Source organism: Lingula anatina, chromosome 3 (genome assembly GCF_051362555.1).
Source record: "Lingula anatina isolate TDL-2025a chromosome 3, LinAna3.0, whole genome shotgun sequence".
Lineage (NCBI taxonomy): Eukaryota > Metazoa > Brachiopoda > Lingulata > Lingulida > Lingulidae > Lingula > Lingula anatina.
Window position 1 is genome coordinate 20,783,891 of NC_141769.1, and position 23,814 is coordinate 20,807,704.

A 23,814-nucleotide genomic window follows, 5' to 3' on the forward strand; every position below is an offset into this window, starting at 1 on the left:
CTGTCGCATCGGAACATGATTTGAGAATGCAGTAGCATCCGCTATTTAACATTCATAAAAAAAACCGAAATTATACCATGTTATAAAGGTATGGGAAATATTGTTACATTGTGGAGATATTGATAATTGCACATGTTAATCGATTCGCCATCTCCCTTTAAACAGCTAAGAAACTCTAGTTGCTAGTGATCTTTTACTAGTCAGTTGTGTAGCTGTATTAAAGGGTATCAACCACGTGAGAGCTGGTAATGCCTGTTCTCGCAGGCGCTGTCCTTGCTCGTTCTATGTCCGAACACCAAATTTGCAGGGATTCGATGTGCTCACCCAGCGACCCGATGCTGGCATCGTCTTTCATTATAGCGTCGTATGTTTGCTTTCTATATAACGGCGAGAGTCGCAGGAGAATGTTTTTTATGTTTTCAAAATGCTTCAGGAAGTCTGCCTGGCTGAGTGGGGAGGCACCGTTGGCGTAAGCGTGCATGATGTCTCTGTGCGTTTTCATGCGAGATATCAAAGCGCGAACGGCTGCATCGCGAGGAGTAGGGCGTATCCAGGCCTTTGCTTTTTTGTTCAGTGACGTTATGTTCAACAACAATTTTACAGCGGTTGCAATGTCTATCTGCTCCAAGGAAATACCTGGACAAGGTTTTCCATTCGGATACAATTGCTCCTTCAGAGACAAGTTGAAATATGTCCGAGGTAAGCTAAACAGTGTCGTCTTCACGGAATGAAACATCAAAACTTTTTCAAAGCATTTTCTGTCGCTGTCGTACCGCGTTGGATATTCCAATGCTAGTTGTTTCCCCAAAACATCCTTAACAACGTCGCCTCCATACTCCATTAATAATGTCATAAGACAGGCGAACCTCCTCCTCCCGGCCGCTATCTCTGCCAGGTCAGTATCATCGGAAGACGCCATGTCAGGAGGGGACTTATGACACAGTGTCTCTAATCAGTCTTCTCATTTGTCAGCGTTACACACAATTAATCAAGCTTAATGCGTCCGTTTGACTTTAACACAGTCCTACATCAGCTTAGTGGACGCTTATTGGCCGCAGTGATCGATCTGTATTAATGAGTTATTTGGCATTTTAATAACCTACGTTGCCCGGCACATTGATTATTTCTTGAGAAATGTTTACTATGGACACATCTATAACTACGGTCAATATCACAATTGACAACTTTTGTATTCATACGTGATAAACATATCGACCTGATTTTAGTATAAGCAACACCACTCAGGTCCTACAAAAATAGCGTACACAAAAATTCCTCGTGGTCCAATTAATATACAAAGGGATTGGATTTTAAAAGTAACGGAGTCGATTTTATTTCGTATCAGCATTTAGCAATTGTTTTTAGATTGATGAACATTGTTGAATACTTTACCTAAAATATTTAAACTTCAGAAATGAAAAAGATAATTATATGCGAATAATCTACGGGATATTCCACCAAAAAAGTGAACATTTGAGTCAACGACAGAGGTGCATCCATTTTGTGTAAAATTAGCATATAATTAAGTATTTTGCCGTGATTTTTAATTACCGTTGGATTATTTCCACATTTGAGGGTACTTTTGTATGAAACATAAAAAATAATGGATTCTGGGCAAAATTATGCAAATTTTATATAAAATGCGTAGGCTCATTTTTTTAGCGGGATGACCTCTGTAAAAATGAACGGGTGATTTGCAACAAATATTACGTTCCAACAACTAGACCCTCTTCAATCGAAATAACTTTATTATTATGCTGCAATACTTAAGGCTTTTTGTCATTTGGGAATGTCAAATTAATGACTTGTCAAATCAGTGCGGGGAAGTTGACGTTGACGGCCGAAAGGAAAAGTAGACATTACGCTATCATAGTATTTTTTATGCAGTATTTCTCTCTGATAATTCATCACTATGCATTTAACCGAATGATAGATTGTTGACGACGGGGTCGTTTCGCAAGCTTTTGACAAAAAGGTAAGTAGACCAATTCAATAGTGATATATGCAAATGATTGTTCATTCATTGTAGTTTACATCTCACTTTAATGTCTATTTAACTCCATGGGTACCACATTATTAAGTGGTTCCTGGCTCATTTTTTATTAAATTTTACGTTATCAGGGTCATAAAAGATAAAAGATTCCGCTGTGGTAATTTAAGAACTGTTTTGCTGGATACGAGATTGTTCATCCTCGTAAACTGAATTTGTAGTGTAGGTAAAGATAGCGGAATGCAATAAATAACAAGTAGCCATGCATATGTTCATGTTGGAGAGTTTATCCTGTCTAAAATTTTGTATTCATAGTGGGCCATTCAGAACAAATGAAGCAGGGACCTAACAATTAAATATCGAAGCCGAGATTTAATCCGTTTAATAGCGCGTGTGGAGGCGGGAAGAAAATCGGGAATCAGCGGCATCGCTTTGAAGTGTGGTAGGCCATATTTAATCGGCTGATCAGTTAGTACTCGGAACATCTATTCTGAATGGCCCTATAGTTGTTTATTATTAAGTATATTTGGATGCTGATGAAAATATATTGATTGGAATTTTTCTCTATCTCAGTATGGTAGTACCTGAGTGGTAAAATACACATTGAACCACGCAGCCCTGTATTTTGATATCATAACTCCTAAATTTTCCAAATATGTTTGCCAAATAACAATTGCCAAATTATACAAAGTAGGGTTCGTGTGTTTTTAAAGGAAGGTCAATTTTGCAGACCTGTACCATTAGACGGAATTTGATACCGAAATAACGGTTAATGACATTGCATTTTCAGCCGTTGAAAATATACTTATATTAACATTCTTTGATTTTTAGTGAAAAAAAACTGCTAATGAAGAAAAAGCATACGTTCTAAAATAACATAGAGTTAAAGGTAACAGCATTTTACTGGCACTACCATACAAACATTGAATGAAACTGAAAAACGTTTATGTACTAAGAGTCAAAAACTGAACTGTTCATCATGACGTACATTATATACATTAGAATGGCCATTAACTGACGTCAATGATGAATACTTTTTAACATTTAACCCATATCAAAGGGTATGCAACTTTGGAATTTAATCGCATTTATGTAAAAAAATGAATGATCGTTTTACTGTTCGAACTGCTGTTTCGCTTTAAATATGTTCATGCTAATAACAGTGCCATTTTCCCCTAGTTTGCTCTGTCTCGAAAACATGTTACATCATCTAAAATAATGAACATAAGTAAAAAAAAAATCGAAAATTGAAAATCTGCATGTGACCGTTAGATATATTAGCTTAATCCTTGTATCTGATTTTAGAAACTCGGAAGTGTGGTGGTCGGTTTTTACTTGAACATATCGTCGATAACGTTTTTTGTTTGCGCTAAGATTCCTCGATCTGTCGCTAAAACTGACACTACTGAACTAGCAATTATTACAACATTCTGTTTCATTAACCATGCGCAGAATTTGTATCTAGTTTTCTCTTTTAAGAAAAAATGTTCTCGACACCCTTATCTAAACCATCCAATGTAAAACAGTAAAATAATTGGAATATGGGTCGCATTTTTGACAAAAATTCAAGCAATTGCATGTCTTCATGATAAGATTATTTACAGTGCTACAGTATTGATTCATTTATCATCCACTGAGTTGATACAAAGCTTCTATTATCCTATATCGACACATCAACCATAGAGTCCGCTTTCTGTTTTTCTTCACTTTTATGCTTCTCTTCCATTTGGTTCTCTAACATACTCGGTCGAACACTTTGCGGGGATTTTTTAAGGTAAATAGTCAAACCTGCAACGCCACCAATGACAACTGCAGAGGCGACACCGGCGATTATACCAATCATCATACCGTCCACTCCGTTCGATTGGCCAGATAAGTTTTCTTTCGCGGATTTTTCTTGCTCTGCGGCGATTGGTGTCGTCCCTATACCTGTCTTATCAGGCATTCTGGGTGAGGCTTTGGAAGATAGGGCTTCTGTACGGTTGGTCTTTGTTTCTCTGAGTGAAACGGCCAACGATGTCACAGATGGTGATGTGTGGTCCTGAAGGGTGCCAAATTTGGAAGAAACTGATGTTATTTTGTCCCGGGAACTCACTGTGGTATTACTGGCAATTACCGAGTTCCTCTTTGTATTTCTGGTTGAATCTGTCCTTGCCGTCACATATGGTGCAGTGTTGTCCTGTGAAGAAACTGACGTTATTTTGTTCTCGGAACTTACAGTTGTCTCGCTTCCTGATGGTGTCGTTTGAATGGTCGTAGACTCCGCACATTTAGATTGGTAGTGTCTGTACCAGTCTGAAGTCCCTGGGGTAGCAGTGCTGCTTGCAGTTCCACCTTAAGGGGAAAAATAATTATCAAAATAAAATATGAACCCAACAATGTCTTCAGTACTTAAACTAAAATTTCGCATGCGGAATCTAAATATCGGCATGAGAATATCCCTGCTAAGAAGAAAACATTGGAAATAAGGTGTAATTTGGGGTGTTTTGAATTACTTCCGTAGGCCTTTAAACATTTCCACTCGCTTCAAACCCCCTTAAGTTAGAGTCGGAAGTCTTGATCTGGAATTTTATTTTGGAATATAGGAGAGATGCCGTCTCCTCCTACACTAGTTTATGCAGTTCTCTGTACATTCGCAGAAATACAAGAAAGTCTTGTCAGTAACTTACATGTTTGTAGCGTGGGTAAAATGTATGTGTTTGGACAGAAATTATTGTTGAAATCTTCAACAAAAACAAGTGTTCTCTTTCAAATAAAGAAAATTGCAATGAATAGGCAAAGAAAGAGTTTAATGAGGTGCCCTTCAATCTCCACAGTTTGACATGAAGTATATGGCAAAAAAAAAAAAATAAAAGCAACAAAAATATTATTATTATTATAGTAATTTACCTGAACAAAGAGCCTTGGAAAAGTTGCTGGTAAAATGAACAAGGTCATCAAATGTGTTTAAGACGAAAGTATGTTCTTCTGCGGGGGCTGTGGCCATAGCTTGTAGTTCCAGGATATCAACCTCTGCCCCCACGCCTATAATATACAACTCGGCGCCCCTCTGCTTCAGGCTATCCGCCTCCCTCACAACCTTACACAAATCCGATGTCTTCTGCGTGGTTATAAGCACTGCAATTTTCCTGGTATTTGTACTGTTCGCTCGTTTTGCTAAATTATTTGGATAAAGAGCTGATGGAAAAAATTTTGTTGCCCAATATGTGCTGTCTGCTCGCAAATCCGGATTAAAGGTAATTTTGCCGATGAAAAAGTCTAACACATCGTTTGAAAGTTGTATATCTAGACTGGTAATAATTTTGGGCGCATTTGCTGATGAAACAGAAAACACTGCTGTTTGTACGTTTTCTGGACCCAAAACAAATGAGGTATTTATCATACCCTTGATAAATTGCTGAAGTCTTTCCGTCTTATCCAAAAAATGAACTGCGTCCAACATGAAACCAATGTCTGCATTGTCTGTCTCTGAAACAAATATATTGAATTTATGATGTTTGAGCACAATCATTTATAATAGTTAAATGGGATCAAGTCTATACTAACAGGGTACATGCGTGTATTTTTTCAAAAGTCTTTCACAATTTTTTCGTTAATTATTATGACGTTTACTTTTCCATTTCTCCTTGTATGTATAAAATCAAAATTATACGTACTGCAAATATTGTTTGCTCCTTGGGTTAAAACCAAAGGGATGACCAACAAAATCAAGTACTCGTAAATTGTACTACCCATCCTCTACCTTCGAGTGAAGCTGGTGGATATACTTAAAGTGAGTTGATGCTATACAGGTGTGAGAATGTGAGCGCGGACTGATAGCGGGATGTTATTAATTGTTTATCTACGCTCAGTAGCCTCCTTTATTATCTGACTGAATAGGTTTGCTGACATCTGACATCACCTATCGGCTTATTTTGATTTGTGGAGGGACGTTTACGAGATTTGGTTTGAGTATCTGTCATGCTCGACACAAAAGAGGAATCTTTCTAAAACTACAAGATTATGTGAAGTTATCAAACACCACTGACGGTGCATTCCTTTCAGTCGACAATTGAATTGAAGTGTTTAAATCCCTATCACAGTAATAAACTTGAGTTCATAATTGGTTACAATGCCACTTTCTATAACGGCACTTGACAATATACTGCAGTTATTGAAATTGATTGGGCGATGAAAAATAAGTTTATCAATTTTACTGGAATAAATGTCCAGCGTCCCAGGTTTACTTTCGGATAAGTCAGGGCTGGATTGTGTGTGTCAATAAAGTGAAGTAGTCGCAGGTTCTTATTAGAAGATAAGTAAGTGATACTTGCTATCTATTAAAGACTTAAGCATGGTAAGTCTTTATCCATCATAAGACATGCCTTCATGATTCACTGACTGTCATTGGTTATTGAAAGAAACTAACAAAACTCACAGTTTCAAGGCAAAATTGATATTCGTCAGCGGTGCCACAGATTCTTAAAAAAGAGTTAATGATTCAGACTGATATAAATTACTTTTGGTAAATCTCCGGAGTTGAAATCTTCAAAATCTCACATTTTCTATCCTCTGACTATGAATGATAATTTATGAAACTCAATTTCTATGCTTAGGCCAATTTTGACCAGCCAAGAAAATGTAGAAAATGTGATACTTGTACGGTGTGTTTGACTGATTTGAATTTCACTAATTGTGCAGAATGTTTAAGTGAACTTTAAAATAGTTTGTCTTAAATACAACCTATATGCACTAATTAAATCACAAAAATCTTATTTCTGCAGACATGTACTTTTCTATGGGACCTCAATGTTATAGCAAAAACGTGCCTCTTTTCACCTGTTGCTGTACCATGGAATATACAGGTATCAGTCCAGAGTTGAAATTGACTGCCTACTTTTCAAATGCTATCAAGGGATTGAGATCCAAAGACGTACCTTTCCGTTATCGCTTGATATTTTGTGTTTGAATGTGTATATATACATATATAATGGCGCTTTATTAATGACATAAACGGGCACATTCAGTAATTAAACAGTTGTTAGATGTATCACATAATCTGACTTCGCTACTGCAATTAGCGCCTGTCTCATAAGCTTGAAAGAGCCCGAGCAATTAATAATAAATCTGTCAATTTTATTGAAACAAGTTTAGAGCGCTGCCGTTTACTTTGGGATAAATCGTAAGGGTGGATTACATGTATCAATACAGTGAAGTAGTCGCGGGATATTATTAGAAGATAAGAAACTGATACATGGTATCTTAACGACGCGTCTTCTAATTTCACAATGCATGTGGTACACACCAGATAGTAATATCTATCTTCATTACATAAGCGGAATGTTTTATTAGATTCTCTCGGATTTTTTAGTGGCAAGGCTGGTGAAAAGTTTGTTTATATGTGCATCTTGACAACGACTGCCGTTAAGGTACTGTCGTACTTAGCGTATAGCACTAACGCAGGAGAAAAATTCCTCATTATCCAAACCCAATAAAGAGGTGCATTTCACATGTTGAAATGTCAAAAAATAAAATTTAATGAATTCAAGTTGTATTCAGTTTTTTAAAACATAGGCCTATATGTTTATTGAACAAAAATCCACGACTGTCTCTGAACGTTTTGCATTTGTGACAGTAACGTAGGCCTACGCTCAGTTTTAGGGCTAGACGATGAATTATTTTTCTATTATTCATGGTGCCAGGAGAGTTAAACTTTGATACACTTCATGTTGGACCCTAATATAATAAAACATAGTTTGCAATCTGTGCACTAAATATTTTAAAGAGCATGCAGAGAAACGCAAGGGGTTCGTTAAACTTGTTACTCATACATTTGTACGTCTCGAGTACGCACGTTGGGAGGGAGATAATGTTTTGAGTAGATAAAAAATTTCTACCCTGCAGAAATCTTCATTTTAACAAGCTAGGAACAGGGTGGTTTCTTATGGGCCATATGCCGTTTATAATCCCTACATTTTCGTGAAAAAAGTATTGCCTTTGATATTTCCGCTATCTCCTCTACGACAATTAGAGTGAAGAACTTGGAGATTGATAGACCCCTCATTAGCAATGTACATGGGCCCTTCAGAATTATGGTGCACCTGGGAATAACGATTCTTTTCTTATCACTTTGTGATTTCCACTATCTCCTCCTAGAGCATTAAATAGAATATCTGAAACTAGAACCTCCCTTTACAAGAATTTTATTAAAGTGTATTTAGAAAAAATGATTGTGTTAGGTGTGAAGTTCGGCTGTGACAATTGCTCTTAATTAATTGGAATACATGTGGTTGCACACAAACGGATGGGCGTCCTGCGCATTTTCTACTACATGAAATGTAAGGATTTTTAACCCTTAGACTCGTCTCTGCAAGTCAATGACTTGAAACTTCAGCTGTAATTCTACGGCAGGGCACTGTGATACTTCCAAAATTAAGTTCCTAGTAAAGCCACTTGCTTTGGCTTTACCCTATGTAAGTGTAATAACTGATGATAAACAATAAAAAACATGCATGAACGAACACTTCTGCATCTTTTTAGAATTATTTTTCATTGAAAAACGAAAAGGGGCAAAACGCCCACTATAGGCGTTTTGCCCCATATCAGCATGGGCGTTTTGCCCCAAAGTGAGATTTTGTATATCTTTTCAAATTTCGGCGGGAAAGGTGTTATACAATTTGACTTCATCGAGACTTGTATGGAGGTCTGATATCTTCCTATCTGTCACCAACAAAGTTTTTTAAATTCGTGCATTTGGTAGGTGGTGTCACTGATGTTAAGGAAAAGGTTAGATAACTGTAAATAAGGCAAAAATGAATAAATCATCATAAAATGCCTACTTTTTAGTTTGTGGTCATCTCCGTCATGGAGGATTAGTCTGCTGGAAATCGTAAGTGGACAAAACATCAAGAGACGCGTATTTATACGAAATACCTGAAAAAAGCGGGTGGGCGTTTGACCCCGACTGGGCGTTTAGCCCCGGTCTACCTATTGCTCTTGTTGAAATGATTTGGTGCAGGGATTTGCAGGAATGGTTTCTAAAAGTTAATAATTTTTATTACATAGATGAATAAATAAAAATGTACAGCAGGCACGATTATTTGATGAGAATCTACTAAAGCCATGAACAAACTGCATAGATATTCACCATACATATACAGTATTACAATAGTTGATTTTTTAGAAAAGAATTAGTGTAGTTCCTGTTGATTATATTACAAGACAGCTTCTTCCCCTAGCCTACTTAATCAAAAAGCAGCACCGCTAATGTTTGCTGTTGCATGTACCTACCCAGCGGGCAAATTATGTTGTTTTAACGTTGTTTCAACGTTGAACCATAACGTTGATAAAACTTAGGATTAACATTGGATTTGAAAGTTGATTCAACCTCAGATAACAACGTTGTATCTACGTCAGATAACAACATTTTATCAACCCCAGTTGTAAGACAGCGTTCTTGCATGAAAAGACATTAAAATGACCTGAAATGTTTTTATTTTTGGTACAAAACACAGGTACATAATTATAACGTACACTGTAAAAACATCCAAGTGCCTGCTTTGTCTGATTTTTTCAACGCATTTAGCTCCTAAGCATGTTTTGCAACTGAGCATGGTACACCCTTTTAGGCTGGATGTGTTTAGCAGTAGGACATGTTTGATGGCTAAATATATGTAGGGTATATATGTATGGCCTTTAAGACCCCATTTCCATAGATTTTAGATCGATCTATCAGCTTAGCCGGCTTAAGCGTCTGTCCCGCCTACTAAAAAATGTAAGGGGGTAATTAACTATGGTGCGCGCTCGGCTGACTGCAAATTAGCGTGAACCCCCAGGGAGTTAGGTCGATCTAAATTTTAATCTCTGGATCGATCTAAATCTCTGTGAATACACCCTAAGTTAAAATTTCCAAGGATTATATATATATATATATATATATATATATGACAAAGTCACAGTCACCTCAACCTGTCTATCTATAACAGGGTACAGAGAACTGTCAACTTAATTAACTACGTTCCATCACATTTACAGTATTCATCCTAGTGTTAGCTGACCTTGCAAGGAATTCAGTTTATTGGAATGTATTTCTGAATAACAAGTTAAGAAAATTCACTAGTTCACTTAAGACACAAAACAACTGTCACTTTTACTTTAAACACTTTTTTATTATTTTGATAAAGTTAATTACAGTATTGATAAACAAAGTATCGCGTTTTCAACAATTTATATTTCAAATTACAATCCATGTCTGCAAGGTTGTGTCAATGACCAAAATACAACGTTGAGTCAACGTCACATGTCAATAACACAGGAATCCGGGAGGAAGGGGGCAAATGGGGGGGGGGGAGAGAGAGAGAGAGAAATTGGGACCACACCCTTAACGATAATTTTGACTGGATTTTGACTGGACTGGATTTTAAATCTTACCTTGTACTATATTTTTATTATCTTCATATTTTAGCTGGTTATTTTTTTATTTCATTTCATTTATTTCAGATTGTGTGAATCTACCGCTGTAAAGAGTGCTGAACACTCGAAATGAATTTTTAAAAGACTTTGAATAAATATATTATTATTATATTATTATTATAATTCCATTTGGAACCCAACCATAAGTTGTGGCAGCTTTTTCAGATAAGCAATTAAAGCAGCCACGCCACCAAGGAAGACCACAGATGTGATGCCAGCGATTATACCAATCATCACTCCGTCCACTCAGTTGCATTGGCAAGTGAAGTTTTCTTTCGTTGCGCTTTCTGGTAGTGCGGCGATCGTTGTCATGCCGATCTCTTTCTTGTCAGGCATTCTGGTTTGGGCTTTTGAAAATGGGGCAGCTGTAGGGTTAGTCTTTGTTTCGCTGGGTGAAACTGTCAGCGATGGCACAGATGGTGAAGTGTGGACCTGTGTGGTGCCAAATTCGACAGAAACTGATGTCATCTTGTCTTCAGAACGCACAGTGGTATCGCTGACATCTGCGGGATTGGTCTTTGTATCTTTTGTTGCATCAGTGTTGTCTTGTGCAGAAACTGACGTTATTTTGTGCCCGGAACTCACAGTTGTATCAATTCCTGATGGTGTCGTTTGAATGGTCGTAGACTCCGCACATTTAGATTGGTAGTGTCTGTACCAGTCTGAATTCCCTGGTGTAGTAGTGCTGCTTGCAGTGCCACCTGAAGGAAAAAATGTCTTCAAAATCAATATACGGACCCAGCAATATTATGAGTACGTAAACAAAATTTCTGTAGGTGGATTCAAGATAGGTAATGGATTCCCGCTTCTCGCTGTCCCATCAGGGGCAGAGCAATTAAATCTCGGAACGCTTTCAAGTGGGTGGCACTATGTTGGTTCTGAATGCGCCCTGTGTAGCTACATTATACTGGACATAACACGTTAATACAAGTACAAGAAAATCTTGTCAATAAGTAATGCCCATGCCTGTTTGTAAAATTTGTTACTTTAACAAAAAGTTCCTTTTAAAATTCTAACTGCATAATGAATGTTATCTTTCAGTTAAATTACATTGGAATAAATAAACAGGGAAAAATGTATTGAGGTGCCTACATTATAGACGCAATGGTTTGACCTTAAATATATATATATGACAAAAAAAGCAACGAAATAAAATATAGCATATAAATTTTATCACATGCCTTGCAAGGAAAATGTTACAATGGATATTCCTCAGAGTAACTGGCTAATTGTCCTTGCTTCTGCACTTAAATAGAGATACATGCATTTAAAAAAGAGATCGTTTTACCCAAACTAGTATAATACAGCCTGTAGAGATCTCTTCTTTAATATAATAATGATAATAAAAATAATAATAATAATAATAATAATAATAATAATTTACCTGAACAAAGAGCCTTGGAAAAGTTGCTGGTAAAATGAGCAAGGTCATCAAATATGTTCAAGACGAAAGTATGTTCTTCTGCGGGAGCTGTGGCCATAGCTTGTAGTTCCAGGACATCTACACCTGCCCCCACACCTATAATATACAACTCGGCCCCCTTATTCTTGACGTTATCCGCCTCCCTCACAACCCTGCACAAATCGGATGGCTTCTGCGTGGTAATAAGCACAGCAATTTTCCTGGTATTTGTGCCGTTTCGCTAAATTACTCGGATAAAGAACAACCGATCTTAAAAATAATAGGGCGAAATTTGTGCTGTTGCTTTGCAAAAACGGGTTTAGTTCTATTGTGTTGATGAAGAAGTCTAATACAGGCGTCGGATGTCTGTTATTGAGATTGATGAAAGGCTTAGGGTTATTATCAGTCGGCGAAACAGAAAATACAGCTATTTGAACGTTTTCAGGGCCCAACACAAAAGCCGTATTGACCATACTGGTAATAAATTGCTGAAGTCTTGCACTCTCATTTGCCCCACCGACCGCGTCTAACATAAAGCCAACGTCTGCATTGTCTGTCACTGAAACAAATATATTGAATTTTGAACTTGTGAATGTGACATTCATAATAATTAAGCAAATAATAACTTATCAATTAGATCAGGAAAAGTCTTTCTTGATATTGAATTATACCAGTGGTCTTTGATCATTCTTTTATAATTATGACGGTTACTAGTGTCATTTCCCTTTTATTATAAAAGGACACAATTATACGCACCACAAATATCGTTTGCTCCTTGAGTAAAAACCAAAGGAATGACCAACAAAATCAAATACGCGTATATTGTATTACCCATCCCTCTCCCTTCGATTCACGCTGGTGGACTGAACGTCAATACTACAGTTTTCCAGTGTTAGAATGATAGCGGAATGTGATCAAGTTTTTATATCTAATTCTGTATCCTCCTTTATTATATGCAGCGATAATGATTAAGTGTTATCGGATAATACTTCGACATGTAGTTCGTCACACCCTTTATAATGGATCAAAAGGGGGTCATCGGTTAATAACATGACGTTCATTACGAAGTTGTGTGCCCTGAAGGTAGACAAAATAAGGGAATTGAGTCATGAATTAGCCGAAGACTTATATGTGAATATCTAGTAAAAAATCAATCTGTGAGTATGTTTGATGGTAACTGTTTCCAGTGTCCCAGTAAGCATACGCTGGTCATAATAATAATAATAATAATAATAATAATAATAATAATAATACACTCATATAGGTCCATTTAACACTTTTTTATATTTTTTTAAAAATAAGCGAGCGGAAGAATTTTTTGTCCTAAGTACAAAATAAAATAATAATTTGTCCAACTTACAAAATGAAATAATAATTACTAGCTTATCTGTTCTCACACAAACAACATAAACGGACTAAATTTTAAACATTTGTTATTGTTGGTGGCAGGTCCATCTCACATTCTCCAATCGATCTAGTTCATTTTTACTATAGCAGAAAATCTGCAACTTGTCAGAATGCGAGTATGGGGGTCTAATGTTTCAAAAAATGTCTTGAGTGTTTATTTCAAATTATACTCTCTAAATAGCTCGTCATCGGCGGATTTTTAATTTTTAAAAATTGAAAAACCTTCGTAAAGTTTTTATTTTATTTAATTTTTTGAAATTATTTAATTTATTTATTTTTTATTTATTTGTTCATTTATTTATTTATTGGTGCACGCATTTTTAGTTGCTTAATGTTTTTTTTTAATATTTTAGCCATTAATAAAATCTTCAATTTAGTTTATCCATTATAAACAAGGGAATAGGGTGACAGGACACAGTTGACTTCAATGATTTTAGATGAAACACGGCAAAACTGCATTCTCATAGAAAGTAATTTGCAAATCCTTCGTTACCAGGCATTGTGAAAAATATACTTGAGATTGAAGGCAAAATGTGTCAGTAAAATAAATGAGCCTCTTGTGATACCCCTTTCAGCGAGGTTTAATTTTTGTTGGTATTAATAACGTGCGAATATCATCCAAAAGTGTTTATTATTATTATTATTACCAAATTAGGTTAAACCTTCGTTACTTCGTCCCCATACTAACAAGGCATGAATTTGAAAAAAAAAATCAATGACTTATAAAAAAAATCCTAGAATAATCACTTTCTGTCAGTGATTTAGAAAAAAATATTCGCGACTATATCTTTAACTTCATTTTTCACTTTTCTGGTTTCTTCAAATGTACTTTTATATTGAGAATGAATAATAATAATAATAATAATAATAATAATAATAATAATAATAATGTATTAAGCTTATACTGTTACATGTGAACATGACTGTTGTTTTGATAAAACCATCGTACATGTAATTAAAAAGATAAATGTTAGCTTCACAATATAGAGATAATGTACAAGGTACAAGCAGTATTTGTTATCAATGACAACAAACATCAATGTAGCGTATTTGCTCACACGTGCTTGTACTACAAAACAGTGGAGTAGCGATTGTTCTCTCACTATTAAAAGCCTCTTGGGGGTTAAGAGGATCGACAATTTGTACGTTGTCGATGCAATGTTTAATTTGAGAATTCTTTTACTGATATATCGGAATCACACCCCCAAATTTTTCGTACTCATATTCCCGAGATTCCAGATACCTCTTTTTGTTTGTTGTCTTTTCGTTCAAATTATGCATGGTCAGCTGGTGCACCCCTTGGCAAGTTAAAATATTTTTGTCAATTAAAATATTGACTCAATTATTCTCAGGATCCAAAAATTCATCAATGTCATAGGTTATTGGATTATATTTTATTATGAAAAAAAAAGTCTGGATGGTAACGCTTGCTTTTAATTTATATATAAAAAGTCTTTATAAAAAGTCCGAGTTTTTGTGATGTTTTCATAAGTAATTCGTATCTGTTTCTTGGCAACATACCGGTACGTACGGTTCAAGCAGGATCCTATGAATATTTTTAATTCTATCTGAACAAATCTGTAACTTAATCCCACAGGGACAAGTTTTCTACCAGAAATGTGTAAAATTCCACGATTCCGCACGATTTGTAAAATTAATCGATTCCACGCGGTTCGTGGAATTCGTAGTCGGCGTGGAATATGGGTATTAGAGTGATTGAACCATCTATAACAATATGCATGGACCCTTCGGAATTCTGGGACACCTGGGAGTGACGATTCTTTTTTTATTATTATTATTTTGTGATTTCCACTATCTCCTCCTAGACCATTAAACAGAAACTAGAATCTCCGTTTACAAAAAAATTTATAGAATTCAGAAAAAAACATGATTGTGTTAGGTGCAAAGTTCGGTTGTGACAATTGCTCTTTATTGATTGCAATACATGTGGTTGTGCACAATACGTCTGCTTGCTTTTAGGTTACAAACCACTATTAAAAATCCCATTCACTTCCATTGTAACGTTTAATTCTCTTAAAAATATTTCCCATGCATCAACAAACACAACACTTCAGGTTTAAATACTTCTATTCAATAACAATATTAAAAAATCAGGGTACATTAATGGCATAGCTTGCCAGTGACATGACATGACCCGTAAGGTGCTGCCGCCAGTCAGCCAAAATAAGCACTAAAATGCAGCAGAGGGGAGGGCATGTAAAACTGGCCCCAGGCAGTAAAATTTCACTCTGATATGAAAAATAACACATCAAATTAAAGGTAAATGAACAAATTAATTTCTAAAATTTATTTCAAAATTTTCAAATGATCCAAAATTGAAAAATAAACTCATTTTTCTCTTATATGCAAATCTTCTTGATTCAAACTTGCTAAACAAGGAAGGCCGGAAGTGCCGTATAACCTAAATGTATCATTCCAGCCTCCTAATATACAGAGCTTATTTTATTGCCAGTCTTCAGGTAAAATGGTCAAAAGCGTAGCCAGCACTTTTATTGAAACCACCAAACTTTCCGTCATATAATTTGTTGTTACCCTCTACCAGGGCCGCAATTATTATTTTGGACATTTTTTGCTGAATCGACTGAGAGCCAAAATGACTGTCTATTTAGCTATAGACGGATCCGCGAATATCTGTGGAAAATCAATCTGTCGCCCTGGTAGAGGATAATTTGTTGTAATGTTCAGGTTGATAAGTACATTCACACGAAATATATCCTTTGTAGAAATATATTCTTTTATATTCTTCTACTATCAACATTTATGAATCTATCTACAAGGGTGCGCAGGAGGATCCTAATCTCGAATACCATCAATTTATCCGTATATTGATTAACTACATGCATATCAAATATGCCTCAATGTATATTGCTTTTGTTGAAATGATTTGGTGCAGGGATTTGCAGGGATGGTTTATTTAAAAGGTATTAATTTTCATGACACAGATGAATAAATAAAAATGTACAGCAGGCACGATCATTTGATGATCATTTGATGCATAAATATTTTTCATGCATATGTTACAATAGTTTTTAAGAAAAGAATGGGTGTAGTTCCCGTTGATTATTTTACACGACAGCCTCTTCCCCTAGCCTACTTAATTAAAAAGGAACAGTGCTAATGTTTGCTGTTGCATGTGCCTATGTGTAACAGTGCTAGTAATTGCCAGTAAGTTTCAAATCAGTCACCGTCCCTTGGCCTGCTCATCCCCCAGACCTATCCTCTTTGGAGTATTTTCTTTGGCAATACCTAAAAGACAGTGTCTATCCTTACAATCCACAAGCTATTGATGCTCTCAAAAATAACATTCGAACGGCGATCATGATCAAGAGAGTTCCCTATGACAAATTAACATTATTATTGTAAAATTCAGTGTGCTAGAAGCCACAGTGATTCAGTAACATTATGAACTATTGAGCTGTGCTCGAAATTTAATGGTATACATGTACGAGGAAAAAATTACACCACACAAAACTTACATGTCTGTAAGACAGGTCTATTTCAAAAAGTTAAGTTTTCCTTTCAGTAGAAAATACTACTATATCAAATATGGAAACATCTTTTTGGACCAAGCTGTAAAAAATTGTCTAGTTTTCTCCGTTCAGAAATTTTATCTTCGCTGCTCTACCCGAGCCTTTCGATGTAAAATAGAAAATATTTGGAGTAAAGGTCGTATTTTGAGCGATACAAAAGTCAAGCAATAGTGCTTGATGATAAGATAATAAAGCTTTTACATTGTTCTAAAGTGCACATATTCAACAACTGACAAATGGTGAAGTGGTCGTTTATTGACCGATCGTATCGTGAACTAAAATTACCCCGATAAATAAAGACAGTTACACAAATAAAAGAGTAACAATAATGAAGGTAAACAAATAATAATACAAAGAACTTAAAATTACATGTACATAACCAAGGTAAATACACAAAGAAATTCCTTGAATGAACAAAGAGGTACAGAGGATAATTATAAAAATTAATGAAATGAAGAATGATTGTCACACAAACTTTCATTTTCCAAGCAGTCTTACAGGTGACTCTATATTGAAGTGTTGTTGGCTTACAATAATACCGACAGTTATTGGGTCGCCTCGCCCATAACTGGCTTATGATCAGGGCCCCGTAACTCGAAAGCATCGCGCATTGCGACCGAGCGCAAGCGCCTCGATTCCATGTCTCGCCCATACTCGCCCCATATTAAACATTGTAGCCTCTATGTGATACCGCTATTCGCAATGCGCGATGCTGTCGAGTAAGGGGCCCAGGACTCCGGGAGGAAGGGGGCAAATAGGGGGGGGGGGGGGGAGAAATTGGGGCCACAGCCTTTCCGATGATTATATTACTCTATTGTGCTTACATAATATAAATAAAGGATAAAATAAAGAATAATATATCTAAAAATATAAATAAAGGATAAAATAAAGAATAATATATCTGTCAAAGCGAAAAGTTTTAAAAAATGTGATGAGTGCTTATTCATTGTGCTGCTAACTGATAACACTGTGATATTGCCTTAAGTGATTTATGATCTTGAAGGTTGAGTAGGATAAATAGTTTCTGATCACTGGCACCTAATTCATAATTTTGTCTCTCAGTATTTGGGAGGGAATTGAGCATGCTTTGTCGCTGTGTTTGGTACTTGCTGCAAGTGAGGAAGAAATGTTTCTCGTCCTCTATTTCTGTTTTACAATGTGTGCAGGTTCTTTCTCTTCGTTAAATGTTTGTTTCAATATTCTTGTATTTGGGAGATTTTTAAATCTGATGTAGTATTTTTGCATGGATATAATCATATCTGTAAGAATTGGGTATCTACCCAATTCTGCTCTGCAGGCATTGATAGAAATGAAGAGAGCGGCGCGGGTAACAACTGAACTGTAGTTAAATAAATAATAAGAAAGATAATCTCCGAGTTGTATTTGCTACCTCGCGTAACATCAGCAAAAGATAAAGACAACAACTTTGTCACACCGGGGAATTGTACCGGATATAATGCCCTGGTCACACATGCAATACTGTATCAATGAGGACCCTCTTATCTACTGTACTTGGTCAAACATAATACGCCAAAACTTAACTTAAGATCACTTGATTAAGTATATAGGACACCATGTCAAGCCAGACATACATGTATATGGCGACCTAGCTCTACAAGTTTATGAGCCTGATAAATGGAACAGCCGTCTAATTTATTTGAAAACCATAGAGACTGAGGACAATTAAAAAGAAGAACTTGAGATATTTATTTTTAAAGTTTATAAGTGATTTGACTTTGACTATATACTGTATTTACTACTATATATTTATTATCTTAATATTTTAGCTGGCTATTTTGTATTTCATTTTATTTATCCTATTGTGTGAATCTACCGCTGTAAAGTGTGCTAAACATTTGAAATGAATTTTTAAAAGACTTTGAATAAATATATTATTATTATTATTTTATTATTATTATTATCATTAAAATTCCATTTGGAACTCTACCATACTCGCTCAAACACGTTGTGGCAGCTTTTTCAGGTAAGCAATTAAGGCAACCACGCCACCACTCCGTCCACTCCGTTGCATTGGCAAGTGAGGTTTTCTTTCGTTGCGCCTTCTGGTAGTGCTGCGATCGTTGCCATGCAGATCCCGGTCTTGCCAGGCATTCTGGATTGGGCTTTTGAAGATGGGGCTGTAGGGTTAGTCTTTGTTTCTTTGGGTGAAAGTGTCAGAGATGCCACAGATGATGAAATGGGGCCCTTTGTGGTTCCAGATTTGGAAGAAACTGATGTTATTTTGTCCCCGGAACTCACAGTTGTCTCGCTTCCCGATGATGTCGTTTGAATGGTTGTAGGCTTTGGACATTTAGATTGGTAGTGTTTATACCAGTCTGAAGTTTCTGGTGTTGCAGTGCTGCTTGCAGTGCCACCTGAAGGAAAAAGACCGGAGCCTTCAAAACGAACATACGGACCCAACAATATCTTCAGTATATCAACTAAAATTTTGCAAGTGGATTCAAGATAGACAATGGATTCCGGCTTCTCACGTGCACCGTGCCATCAGGGGCAAAGCAATTAAATCTAGGCTTTTATGTGGGTGGCGCCTTGATGGTTCTGAATGCGCCCTATGTAGCTACATTATACTGCACAAAAAGGTTAATACAAGTACAAGAAAATCTTGTCAATAAGCAATACCAAGGTCTGTTGGTAAAATTACTTTGGACAGAAATTTACTATTAAAATTCTAACCGCAAAAAGAATGTTATTTTCCACTTTATTGGAATAAATAAGCAGTGCAAATGTAAAGAGGTGCCTACATTTCGGACTCTACAGTTTGACATCAAATATATACAAAAAAAGCAAGGAAATAAAATATAGCATATAAATTTTATCATATGCCTTGCGAGGAAAATGTAACATTGGATATTCCTAAGAGTGACTGGCTAATTGTCCCCGCTTCCGCACTTGAACAGAGATAGTACATATATTTGAAAAAGAGATATTGATCGTTAATACCAAACTAGTATGAAAAAATCCTGTAGAGATATCTGCTTTATAATAATAATAATAATAATAATAATAATAATAATAATAACATTCACTTACCTGAACAAAGAGCCTTGGAAAAGTTGCTGGTAAAATGAACAAGGTCATCAAATGTGTTTAAGACGAAAGTATGTTCTTCTGCGGGGGCTGTGGCCATAGCTTGTAGTTCCAGGACATCTACCCCTGCCCCCACGCCTATGATATACAACTCGGCGCCCTTATTCTTGATGTTATCCGCCTCCCTCACAACCCTGCACAAATAGGATGGCTTCTGCGTGGTAATTAACACTGCAATTTTCCTGGTGTTTGTGCCGTTTGTCCGTTTCACTAAATTACCCGGATAAAGAACAACTGATTTCAAGAAAAACAGCGCCCAATATGTGCTATCATCTTTCAAATAGGGGAAAAGTGTAATTTTCGCGATGAAGAAGTCTATTAAATCGCTCGTGAGTCTGTTGTTGAGACTGAAAATTGACCGGGGCGTATTTCTAGGTGAAACAGAAAACACTGCTGTTCGTACGTTTTCTGGACCCAACACAAATGAGGTATTTATCATACTCTTGATAAATTGCTGAAGTCTTGCAGCCTCATCTGACCATCCAATCGCGTCTAACATAAAGCCAACGTCTGCATTGTCTGTTACTGAAACAAATATATTGGATTTTGAACTTTTTAAAAAGTTTTTTCTTAAAAGATAAAATTCATCATAACCCAACAAAGAAAAATTCGTTTAGTTAGAACAAGAGTGCACTTCTTTATATTTTACAATGGTAATAATTCTATCATTTATTTATGACATTACATTTCCTTTTTAGTTTTATAAAATCAAAATTAAACATACCACAAATATCTTTTGATCCTTGAGTTAAAACCAAAGAGATGACCAACAAAATCAGATACGCATAAATTGTATTACCCATCCTCTACCGGTGAAGCCGGTGGATTTGTTTCACTTAATGCTTTACAAGTGTGAGAAAGTGAGCACGGACTGATAGTGGGGTGTTTTTAACCGTTTATATAGGTTTGGTAGCTTCCTCCATTATCTAACAGAATAGGTCTGCTGACATATGCCATCACCTATCGACTCATTGCGTTGCGTTCGACAGATGAAATTGTTAACATTCCTATCACATTAATAAACTAGAGTTCTTTATTGTTTACAATGCCACTCTCTATGAAGAGACTTGACAATAATGAGATATACTATACAATATTGCAATTATCGAAATAGATTAGATAATGAAAAAGGAATTCATCAGTTTTGCTAAAATAAATTCCCAGCGTCAGATGTTAATTTTTGGATATCAGAGGCGGATCCAGGGACTTTTTCTGACAGTCTGCCCAATTTCATCACGGTTAGATACGAGTACAAGCATTCATAATTTATTATTATTATACAGGTAAAAATAAATAGTTAAAATTCAAAAGGAGGAACTTATTTGAAGAAATGCGTGTAGTTGTCTTTTGAAATATTTTCAAAGGGTATTATGCTGGAGCCTTTAATAACTTTAATATTACCTATGTTGATACCGTCACAAATGACGACACCTTATTAGTCCTTGCTAAATATTATAAACTACGTCTTAGTGATCATAAATTCCAAACCGAAACAGGGTGGCGCACCAGGCGGAAACTGAAAAAATTGTCACTTGTGCACACATGCGCCATTGAAGATTAATATCTAATGTATAAAACAGACCAAGAGCGCTTCTTCAATGAATTCTTAACCCTAAAACCTGAAACATGGTCACCAGAAAGTAAATTATACAAAATGTCGATGACGTCTTATGGGCTTATTCCTTGAACCATGTTATTCAAAGCCTCTTAATTGACTGATTGAGCTGTAGTGAAATTCAAACTGATATCTGGCACTTTACAAACGGTCTTTTCCTCTCAGGTCACCTATCCGTGATTTTTGGGACACCCATACAAGAAAGATGTAATGTTAATGAAATCCCCCTCATCTGTACAATCACCAAATAAAAGCCCATAATAGATTTTAGAAATGTCTTTGTCTCACGACTAAAACCGTCTTTGAAGATGACACTGTCAGTGTCAAAGTAAAGGGCATTTTTGCCTAAAAAACTCCAATGCTTCGAAGAGTTTAAATCGTGCATGGGCCGCATATAGGCAGCGATGACGATATAATTGTTATCGGATGATACTTCTACATGTCGTTCGTCCCGCTCATTATAATTGATCTCCATGAGGTCATCGGTTAAAAACATGACGTTCGTAACGTTGTTTGTCTAGCAGATAAGCAAAATAGCCCTTAATCCTGTACGTTGTCCTTATAAGCCGGCTTAACTTCTGGCCAAATTTACCTGGGGCGTCCATGAAATAGAAATAAAAAAGTGTAATTCAACAGTGTCATCTTATATTTTTCTTATAAAATTTCCCCACAAATGCTGAAATACTTGACGTTTTAGCTAAAATATGCTAAATCACTAATTCCACTCTCGTATTTCAAGTGACAGAGCTTGGTTAAAGACTTCCCTTGCTTAGTCCTTGTAGGAAAGCGTGTCGTAGCGCCAGATTTCACGGAATTTTCTTCAGCGCGAATAGAGAATCGAGTCATGAATTAGCCAAAGACTTATCTAGTAAAAAAATCAATCTGTTACCATGTTTGAGGTTAACTGTTTCCCATGTCCCAGTAAGCATACACTCGTAATAATAATAATAATAATAATAATAATAATAATAATAATAATAATAATGATACTCTAATTCTTCCATTAACACCTTTTCATATTTTTAAAAGTAAGAGAGCGGAAGAATTGTTTGTCTAAGTGGATATTAACTATCATGAGTGTATCAACTTACAAAAATAATAATAATAATAATAATAATTACTAGCTTATCTGTTCTCACGCAAACAACATAAACGGACTTAATTTTAAACCTTCGTTACTGTCGCTCGCAGATCCATCTCACATTCTCCAATCGATATAGTTCATTTTTACTAAAGAAGAAATTTTGCAACGTGTCAGAGAGCGAGCCTGGTGTCTTAGTTCTCGGAAAATGTCTTGAATGTTTTTTTTTCTTTCTTTTTTTTTATTATGCTTAACTCATTAAATAGGTAGCGGCTACTTTCATGGCGTCGCTGGATTCTCAAAAATTGAAAAACCTTCGTTACGTTTTTTTTTGTAATATTTTAGTCATTAATAAAATATTCAATATAGTTTTATCCGGTATAAGCAAGAGAATATGCTGACAGGACATACATGTAGATTTTAGACGAAACACGGCAAAACTGCATTCCTATAGAAAGTAATTTGCAGAAACTGTGGTTACCAGGCATTGTGAAAAAAATATACTTGAAATTGAAAGCAAAATGTGTCAGCAAAGTAAATGTGCATCTTACCCCTCTTGCGCGGTCTCAATTTTGTTAGTATTAATGACGTCCAAATATTATCTAAAAGGGCTGTTATTTTTTAATTCGTTACCAAAATAGGCTAAACTTTCGTTATTCTTCCCCATACTAGCAAGGCATGAATCTGAAAGAATCAACGATTTATATGTTTTAATGTTAGCGGTCACAACATGGAGATAATGTACAAGGTACAAGCAGTGCTTGTTATCATAGACTACAAACATCAATGTAGCGTATTTGTTCACACGTGCTTGTACTACAAAACAGTGGAGTAGCGATTCTTCTCTCACTATTAAAGGTCTGTTATGGGTTAAGAGGAACGACAATTTGTACGTTGTCGATGCAATGTTTAATTTGGGAGATCTCTTTTACTGGTATATCGAAATCACACTCCCAAATGTCTTCGTACTCAAATTCCCGAGATTCCAAATACCTCTATTTGTTTGGTATTTTTTCATTCAAATTATGCATGGGCAGCGGGCGCACCCCTTGGCTAGTTGAGGGATGTGGGCCAATTAAAAAAAATATTGACTCAATTATTCTCAGGATCCAAAATTTCGTCAATTCCATAGGTAATTGGATTATGTTTTATTATGAGAAATAGGACTGGAGGGTAACACTTGCTTTTAATTAAAAAAAAAATACCGTA

The 23,814-nt window shown here is 35.9% G+C and overlaps 1 protein-coding gene across 1 annotated transcript; it reads right to left on the reverse strand.

The window, feature by feature from the left end:
• Nucleotides 1-17,901: 17,901 nt before the first annotated feature.
• Nucleotides 17,902-20,768, reverse strand: LOC106172277 (collagen alpha-1(XII) chain-like). The gene is made up of 3 exons (XM_087009593.1): nucleotides 20,634-20,768; nucleotides 19,853-20,434; nucleotides 17,902-19,176 (listed from the first exon to the last, which is right to left on the reverse strand). The coding sequence occupies exons 1-3, from the start codon at nucleotides 20,710-20,712 to the stop codon at nucleotides 18,794-18,796; spliced, it is 1,044 nt and encodes a 347-aa protein (XP_086865719.1). The 5' UTR covers nucleotides 20,713-20,768; the 3' UTR covers nucleotides 17,902-18,793.
• Between the last annotated feature and the right edge of the window lie 3,046 nt (nucleotides 20,769-23,814).

Excerpts from the sequence above, each read along its gene's own strand:
- LOC106172277 (XM_087009593.1), bottom strand. The coding sequence starts at position 20,712 with ATGGGTAATACAATTTATGCGTATCTGATTTTGTTGGTCATCTCTTTG. Across the intron at positions 20,435-20,633 it reads AGGATCAAAAGATATTTGTG|TAACAGACAATGCAGACGTT; the intron begins GTATGTTTAATT and ends TATTTGTTTCAG. Across the intron at positions 19,177-19,852 it reads TTCCAAGGCTCTTTGTTCAG|GTGGCACTGCAAGCAGCACT; the intron begins GTAAGTGAATGT and ends TTTTTCCTTCAG.